The 9,067-nt window shown below is 63.8% G+C and overlaps 1 protein-coding gene across 5 annotated transcripts in view; it reads left to right on the plus strand.

Moving 5' to 3' along the window:
• The first annotated feature begins 898 nt into the window (after positions 1-898).
• Positions 899-9,067, plus strand: part of NFIC (nuclear factor I C) — a 65,582-nt gene continuing 57,413 nt past the window's right edge. For 4 of the 5 annotated variants that reach the window (XM_060145628.1, XM_060145626.1, XM_060145630.1 and 1 more), the window contains exon 1: positions 7,253-7,397. In XM_060145628.1, the coding sequence (XP_060001611.1) occupies positions 7,368-7,397 (30 nt within the window). In that variant the 5' untranslated portion in view covers positions 7,253-7,367. Of the gene's footprint in view, positions 1,030-7,252; positions 7,398-9,067 lie in introns of those variants that run through there. The other variant, XM_060145627.1, reaches the window with a different exon arrangement.

The raw sequence follows: 9,067 nt of genomic DNA on the forward strand, positions 1-9,067 counted from the left end.
GCCGCGCGCGCTCCCCGCCCCCCGCCCCGCCTGGAGCCCCTGCGGGACCCCCAGGGAACCCCTGCCCCCAAGGTCTGTCACCCTCAGTGTCCTAGTCTCTGTCTGTGTCCCCATCTGTCCCGTCTCCCCGCTGTGCGTGTTTGTGTCTGTGTATCCGGGACACCTGCACTCAGGGGCAAGGGTGGCTGCTGCGATGGCCTGGGGGAGGGGTCCTGGGGGGGTCGGCGTGTGGCTCAGCCCGCGGTCTGAAATATCTTTCTACGATTGTCAATCTGTGTGCTTGTCTGAGTGACACCCTGCTGGCTGTGAGTCTGTGTTTGTGACAGCGTGGAGGCTGTGGGTGTCTGGGTGACACCCCAAAGGCTGTGAGCATGTGGGTCCCCGTGTGTCTGTCTGGGTGACACCGCAGGTTGTGAGTGTGAGTCTGTTCGTGGCATCCTGCAGGAGGTGTGCGTCCAAGAACCGCATCGGCTGTGAGCGTGGGCCCCGGTGTATCTAGGTGACACCCGCAGACTGTGTGTGCCTGTAACACGCCGCAGGCGCGTCGGTGTGTGTTCTGTGTCGGTGTCGGAGTCGAGGAGGCCCGGGCCGCGAGTGTCCCCAGCTGTCTGCGTGTGTGTGTGTGTGTGTGTGTGTGTGTGTGTGAGCGCGCGCGCGCCGTGAAGGTGGATCCGCTCCCTCCGCAGCGAGCCCGACCCGGGCCCCACGACCCGCCGCCGCGGCCGTTCGCCTGGCCTCCCCTCGCGCGGGCCCGGCCGGGGATGGAGCCGCAGCCAGAGCCGCCAGAGCCGGGGCCGGGGCGCGGAGCGGCCTGAGGCGCGGGCGGCGCGCGGGACCGGGGGGAGGGCGGGCCGAGGGGAGGGTCCTGGGCCGGGGGGGCGGGCACGGCGCGCCCCCTCCCTCGCGCGCTCGCTCCCTCCCCCGCGCGCCCTCCCTCGCCGCCTCCTCCCGCCGCCTCCGGCCCCCCCTCGCCGGGGACCGAGCGCGCTCGCTCCGGCGCCGGCCTCGCCTCCTCGCAGCAGCGCCATGGTACGTCGCCGCCCCCACTTTCGTTTTCGCCCGGGGAGTTTTTGGGGTGGTGCGTGGGCTCCGGGCGAAAGTTGAGAGGTCTGGGGGGGCAGGGGGCGGGGGCCGCCCGGGGGAGGGGCTCGATGCGGGGACCCCACACACACCCGCCGCCCCGGGACCCCCGCCCGCCAACCCAACACCCCCGCGGCTAGGGGCGGAGCTGGCGCGCGGGGCGCAGCGGGGGACCCCAAGTGGGGGGCCCCTCGCGGGCACCAAGGAGTTGGAGGGGAGGGCGGGGCTCCCGGGAGAGGGTCCCCCACAGGCCAGGCCTCCGCCCCCTCCCTGGCCCGGCGGGAGAAGGTAGGCGGGAGGGCGCGGCTCCGGGCGCAAGACCCCCAAGCGCGCAGCCGGCTGGGAAGCCGGGCCCAGTGAGGGGGCGCCCGAGGGGGCCGTGCGGGGCGGGGGTCGCGGCGGCCCCCGCGGGCTGCCCCGGCCCGGGCGAGCGCGGCGCGCCAGCTAGCGGAAAATGGCCGCTGCGGAGAGGTGCGGAGAGCGCGCAGCGGCCGCCGCCGGGCGCCTTGAACTTGGAGCCGGGAGGGCGGCCGCTCTCGGCGCCGCGCAGGGGCAGCCACCCGGCCGGCCCTAGCGCCGCCTGAGCCCCGCCCCTCGGCCGACCCCAGCCCCGCCGCGGTCCCAGCCGGGAGGGGTCACCGGGTCTACGCCGGGCGCGCCCCAGGCCCGCGAGCGCCGGTAGCTGCACTTGAGGGTTCCGGTGTCCGGTCCGCCGGTGTCAGTGGCATCTTCACTCGAGGGGTGCGTTTGGAGGCCCCTGTGCTCTCAAACGAGTCAGCACGGGAATTCGGGGGTGCATTCGCGGGTCTGTGCAGTTAGGTGGTCCCATGCCTGTCCGTGGGTCCGTGAGTCCCCGGGCGTGGGGTCCTCTCCTTTATGTATCTGTGTGTCTGCACATCCACGTGGCTGTGTGTGTGTGTGTTGTGTTGCGTGTTGTTAGAGCATTGTGCGGCTATGGGACAGTGTGTGTGTGTGTGTGTGTTAGGGTAACTGGGCGACTGTGCCACGGGTCCCCGTGGGGCGGTGTTGTGAAGCCGTGTGGCTGAGTTGGATGTCCCGGGGGACGTGATGTCCCTGGATGACCATGGGGGTGTCCACGTATGAGTGTGTGGAGGTTAGGGGATTGCCAGTGAGTGGGGAACTATGTCGCGTGGCTGCGTCTCAGGGGACAGTTGGGTGTCGCTGTGTGCGTTTGACGCGCTGAGTGACTATTCCTGGGGATGGGTCTACACTCTCCCCCCCGCCCCGCCCGCCCATTTCCTTTTCTCCTGTAACCCGGGCTGCCGGATGGGGAACGGGTGCTTCCTCCACCTCGCCAAAGCTCTGTCCTCTCCTCTCACTCCCTACCCCGTCCGCTCCAATTACCCCTGACTCGGGGTCCCCTATCTGCACGGCCCCAGGTGGTCCCAGCTTGAGGTTCGGGCGCGAGGTGGCGCCGGGACGCGATCACTCGGCGCCGATGTCTCCCGCCAGGGGCTGCGCGTGCGCGTGGCCCAGAGGGGGGCGGGGCGGCGGGGTGTCCCCCCTCCCCCCAGAGGAGGTCTCGAGGGATGGATGGTTACCGAAGCGCGTGGGTTAAGTCTGGACCAGGGGGGTGGCCAAGGAGACCCCCTCGCCCGGATGGGCAGGGAGACGCGCCCCCAGCCCTACCTCCCAGCGCTTGCCCGGGACCGGGCCAAACCCCTGGCGGGCACACAGGGTTGTTTTCTCCCCTCCAGGGGAATCCCCGTCGCGCCCCCATCCCCACCCCAGGGCGCTTTATATAATTTTCTAAATATAAAAGCCCCAAGGCCAGGTGGGAGTCTCTGCTTTCAACTTTCAACCTGCATTCCCTTTTAGGGGGCTGTTTGGGAAGAGGAGAAAAGGGGTCCCACGTGGACACAGGGGTGCATCCATACGCAACACTCAGGGATCCCAGCTCAAATAAGATCACCCATCCTCACGCCCCGCCGTTCCCCGTGCTCACCCTGCCCTACACCCACCGCCAGTGCTCAGACGCAGCGCTCCCCCACCCCACACCCGGGCACTGCCCTCAACCACACTGGCCTCCATCCCCACCTGTCACCTGGTGCACAGTCAGCAGCACACGCTCCTGACACGCTCTTACAGCTATCTGTTCACAGCCACACGTGTACAGAATTCTGCCCCCACACAGGTGCACACACAGCCACACACAGAGGCGCGCAGACACTCGTAAACAGGCACCTGCGTTTGTGGGAGGGGGAGGAGCCAAGCCCATCGCGCCCTCCCCCCACCTCCACGTCCGAGCCAGGTCCCTGCAGGATCTGGAGAGCAAAGACCCCAGCTGTGGGCGCATTTGGGGGGAGGACAGCCATGAGGGGGGAGCAGGAATGCGGGTGCTGTGTGTCACCGGGTGCGTGTGTGTGTGCGCCAGTGTATAAATAGTGGGAGGGGTTCTGTCCATGGGTTCGTGTGCTTGTAAGTGTATACTTGTGTTCTGGCGTGTGTGTTATTGTGGCTGGTTGCACATGTGTTGTGTTTGGGCTGTGCATGACCTCGTGTGGGTCTGTGTGAGTCTGCATGAGTCTGCATGAGTCTGTGTGTGTCCCCTCGGGTCTGGGTGTCTGTATCTGCTGGAGTCTGTGTGACGTGTGAGAATCTGTGTGTCTCCGTGTGGTGTGTTTCTGTGTGTCTTTGTGTCTCTTCGTGGCGTGGTGTGTGTGTGTGTCTCTGTGTTGTGCCTGTACCAGCCCATACGTCATACCCCGTTACTTCTCAAGGCAGAGGACCTTAACATCCCCTTCTGGAGGCTCAATTTCTCATCTGTAAAATGGGAACACACAGGATGCCCCACAAGGTTGCGGGAGGGGTGGCAATGTCAGCCGTGCTTTCACAGGTCCTGGCCCCCTGGCTGTGTCCTCTATTCGCTGGGTACGGCGCCGCTGTGGAGTTCCCTGGTGGTCTCAGGCTTTGATCATCCCTCCCTGAGCTGCTCTCACTTTTGAAAGTGCTGCTGTGAATTCCACTCACATGTTTTAAGTTTGCTTTTTAATAACATGAGCGACTCATGAACATCTAAAGAGGATGCAAAAGTACCCAGAGTAAAAATCCAACCTTCCTCATCACCCCTCCCCGCTGGGACCCCCTACTCCAGAAAAGCCCTATTTCATCCAGCTTTGTCTGAGCAACTCCACATGTCACAGATACACATTCTTATAAAGGACACACGTATATTCTTATAAAGGATATATGTATATTCTTGTTTAAAAAATCCCAAATGAGATCTTGAGTCCACTTGCTGAGTCTACAGCAATGGTTCTTAACTGGGGTGGTTCTGTCCCAGGGGATACTGAGTAATGTCCGGGGACACCTGTGGTTGTCACACTGGGGGGCTCCTGGCACCCAGGGGGTGGGGGCCAGGGATGCTGCTCCACCCCACAGTGCCCAAGACGGCCCCACCAGGGATGGTCCATGATGCCGAGGGGGGAGGAGTCCTGCGCTGCAGCATGCTTTCCCCTGCGCGTTTCTTGGAGGCGTCTCCACGGGGGGGTCCCTTGTTCTTCTGTGGAGCTCCGTAGTATTCCAGCCTGTGCCCCCGGGTGGCACTGCTGAACTGGTCCCCACAGATGGACACAGTGGCTGGCTCCAAATTGTTGGCATTAGTGTTACAGGGTGACAGTCAACCCTCATGCGTCCGTATCTGGGACAGTCCCAGATACAGTCCGTATCTGAGCCTAAGAGTGAGTGATGGGGAGAGTGCATTTTTAAACTGAAATGAGCTAGACTGTGCGCCAAAGTGTCAGGAGCTAAATCATGCGGCCCCTTTCTGGGATGTGATACACACAGGTCCAACCCAGCAATTGCTTTGTTTAGAAAACACTAGGTGCGGTCCAAACACCGGCTGGTTTACCCACAACAGCCCAGAGGGGTAGAAACTGTTATCGTCCCATTTCACAGAGCGGGAAGCTGAGGCACAGGGCGTTTTAGCTCCTGGAGGGAGAAGACATAGACCCAGGCTGCAACCCTGCACTGCAACTGGCCTGCTTCGGACCTACTGTGTACACTGTAGGGACCGCTCCTGCTGAACTGGATGATATATATATATATATATATATATATATATATATATATATGTAACGCTTCACTGATGTTTGTGAACTGGTACCTGCCACCACTAATATAGTAACTCAGTCTTCCCACACGTTATCTTAAGGATTCCCATCTGCCCAGACTTCCAAAATGCGAGATGCGTCTATTGTTGCCATTTTACAGATGTGGAAACTGAGGTTCAGAGAGAGAGAGAGAAAGAGAGAGAGAGTCTGTGGTCTCCAAACTGTGCCTTCCAGAGTAACCTAAACAGCCTTGGGAAGGCTGCCCATGGGGCAGGCGTGGGGGCAGTCTGGGGGTCACTGTCACCTGGGAGAATGCTCCGAAGCCAACGTGTACTTGGAAATGTCTGTGAATTGGGGATTCTGCCCTCCAGGTGTTCATGGCGTCTTTTTAAATAATAAAATATTGCTTTATGTTACGTCGGCATTTGGATTCCTAGACACCTGCCTCTCCCTTTCTTTCTGGGGTTTAAATGCCCCCCGTGGCTGCACAGTGGGTTTTTTTTAAAAACCATTTGTGAAGTGCTTTTGAATGACCGTCACCCACGTGCAGGGGGAGCCGGCGGGACGGAGGGCATATGTGTCCTGTATGAATCCTGCTCACTTCTGGTCCAGCTCCAGCGCCCCAGGTCAGTAGCATCCGTTCCTGGGGCGTCGGTTTCCTCCCCTGTAACACGGGAGAATAACAGAGTTGCTGGCGTCTTCCATGCCCCTGGGCATGGGGCAGCTGCCCGAAGTTGGCGAGAGGTTATCATTTGTACTCGGGACACACGGGGCAAAATGGCCAAGCTTTCTAAGAATGTCTCTGTGCATATTTGACGGAAGGTCAAGGCGCTGCTAAGTGCCAGTATTCTTATGCTGATCAACCGCATGGGGTGGGCACTGTTCGTCCACTTCACAGGGGAGGACACCAATGGGGGAGCATGCTGGTCTGCTAGGTGGCCCGAGGCCTCTGAGCGAGCCTGGGAGGATTCTTGGAGTGAACTGGGGGAGGAGTGAGGCTAGTTGTCCGCGGCAGGTCTGTGCCCATCTATTCCAGAGGGAGAACAACCAAGCTTGCAGTGTGGGCCCTGGGGCCAGGTAGCCGGGCTCCAAGCCACTCCGCATGCCTCAGTTTCTGGATCCATGAAATGGGCACACTGCGGGGGTGGGCAGTAGGAATTACCAGACACTCGGGAAGAGGCTGCGAGGTGTTATCTGGCCAGCCTGAGGTACTGCCTGGACACCTTACTCCTGGGGTACGGGGGCGACATATGGGGGAGGCCGAAGACCCCCCAACTCCCAGTTCCCCTTTGATGCTGGCTGAGGAGGAGACAGCAGATTTCTGGAGGCTCCCCTGTTGGTTGAGGCCCTTCTGGCCACGGAAGGGCAGTTGTAGCCAAGCTCCTCTGCCTGGGAACTGCAGCCCCTGTCTGGCTCTCGGGAGAAGCAGGGGGAGAGGATGCCGTGGGACCCCTTCTCCCGCCAAGCACCCCGGGTTGTACATCTTTAAGGGGAAAGAGGCGCGCTCGCGCCGGGCCTCTGCACACGTCACTTCTTCGTTCTTTCCCAACCCCCCCACCCCCACCCCGCTCCTTTCTCCAACTTCCCGGCTCGCTCGGGGCGGGTTGGGGGGGGGTCTTCAGAGTCCACCTATGGACCCCAAATGTCCTGCAGCAACCCACCCCCTGCCCACTCGACTCGGGCTGGCGGTCCAGGGGGACCCGCTGTGGTCGGGGTGTGCGTGGGCCCGTGGGTCCCCGTCCGGTGGCCCGGCCCAGGGCGGCTGGAAATTCGTAATAATAAGCAACGATGGGGGTTCAGGAGGCATGGAGAGGGGGAGCGACTTTCGTTCCTCGCTCGCGCTCTTTTTTCCCTCGTTTCTTTGAAAGTTGGATGTTGAGAAGTGGGAGGTTCGGGGTGGGAGGGGAGAGAAATTGGGGGAGGGAGAGAGGAGGTTGCCAGAGGGAGGAGAGACAGAGACACAGAGAGAGACAGAGACAGAGGAGGAGGTGGGGGGGGGACAGGAAAGGAGAGAGAGACAGAGAGAGGGAGAGAGAGAGAGGGAGTCAGGCGCAGGAGGGAGGGAGAGCGCGGGAGGGAGGAGGGAGGGAGACCGAGGGAGGAGGTGGCGAGGAGCGCGCCGGCCGCGGCCGCGGGGGGGGGGGTTTGGAAAAATGACTCAGTAAGTTCAGCGCGCCCGCTCCGGCCGGCCCTGCGCCTCCCGCCGCGCCCGGGATGTATTCGTCCCCGCTCTGCCTGACCCAGGTACGCCCCCCGCCCGGCCCCCGGCCCGCGCCCCACTGTGCTCCGGCCCCGCGTCCCCCGCAGCCCGGCCCCGGAGTTTGGAAGCCCGAGGAGGCGGGACGAAAAAGGCGCGCGTCCCTCCCGCCGCCGCGGCCGGGATGCCCCCGCCGCCGGCCGGGGTCCGGTGGGGGGTTGGTTTGGGCCGGGGACACCTCCCCCCCACCCGGGACCCTCACCGGGGACTCCCGCCCCGCCCCCCGCGACCTCTCCCCCTGGCTCGCCCTACAGCCTCGCCCTCCCCGGACGCAGGACGCGCTCCCCCACCCCAGCCGGGAAGGTCGGGGGGCGCCCGGGAGAAGGCCAAAGGTGGGGCTCTGCGCGAGCCCCAGGCCTCGACCCAGGCCTACCCCTAGGAGGAATCGAGGGAGTCCTGGTTGGACCCTGGATGCCCGGGGACTCTTGAGACGAGGACCCCTCTGATGCGTTCCCCGGACCCCCCCCCCAAGCTTGTGTGCCGCCACCCAGGCCCTGGACAGCCTTTCCCCCCATTATTGGCCCACGTGTGCGCGGAGGGGGAGGGGGCCCGCAAAGTTGGAGGCGCCAGCAGTGGGGGGAGGGGGGCCCCGACGTCCCGGCTCGGTCTTCCTCTCCCCCCCTCCCCCTGTCCCTCAACCCCATCCCCATATTTTCGCCGCATCGATTGTGAGTTATTGAGCCGCCGCCGCCGGGAGGAGCCGGGAGGCCTGGCGTTCCGGGGTCTGGTCCGGGCACTGCGGCGCTGCGGACGCCCTCGCCAGCCCGGCACCTGCCCCTGCCCCTGCCCCCGCCCGCTGCCTCTCACCCCTGGCCGAGCTCCCAGACTGCCCGGGGCTCGGCCCTTGTGCAATGACCCAGGGGATGTGTGGGAAGGGGGCGACTGCCCCTGTCCCGGGTCGCCCCTGGGGGACCCCTTCCCTCCCCCAGCTCCATGGCAGGGAGGGGGGGCACCCTCCCAGGTCTACTGGTTCCACCCTCCAGCTCTGCCCCCACCCTGGGTCTTTGTGTGTCCTTAGGCCATTGGGGTCCCGGCCTCAGTTTCCCCTGAAGTGACACGGAGCTAAGGCAGGTTTCGGAGAGGGGCAGTGTGGCCTCCAAGCTGTGAAGTGTGGGGCACAGGGAGGTGGGAGTCAAGCCGGCGGCTGAGTGTCCTGAGGACCGCGGTACAGAGAACACGTGGATGCCAGTCTGCAATGGGGGTCCCCCATTCATGATCCGAGGGTGCCCCTCACTCAGGGCAGGTTCCCTCTCACCCGCCCCCTCCAGCTCCTCCAGTTTCTGGCTCCCCATGGGGAATGTCAGGGGTGGTGCTTAGGGGGTCTCAGGGCCTGGCCTACCCATCAACCCCGGGGTGACCTTGGGCACGTCCCTGCCCCTCTCCAGACCTTCCTTCCCCTCCAGAGCAACTTTGGGGGTCCCCCGACGCAGTCATCACTGGCCCCCCTCTGCCTCTTGTCGCCCGAAGCTCCCCAAGGGCCACGAGGGTCCTAGTCAGGGTTGCCCGGTGACCTTGGGCCTCCCAGTCTCTGGGCTCAGGGGGTGGCCTGGGTGGCCCCGGGGTGCCCCCGCCTCCTCCACCCTTTCCTCGCGCTCGCTCCCAGAGCCGCCCAAGGGGGCTGAGCCCAGGGAGGCTATTCCAGGCGAGGAGGTTGGAC

This window comes from Lagenorhynchus albirostris, chromosome 3 (genome assembly GCF_949774975.1).
Source record: "Lagenorhynchus albirostris chromosome 3, mLagAlb1.1, whole genome shotgun sequence".
Lineage (NCBI taxonomy): Eukaryota > Metazoa > Chordata > Mammalia > Artiodactyla > Delphinidae > Lagenorhynchus > Lagenorhynchus albirostris.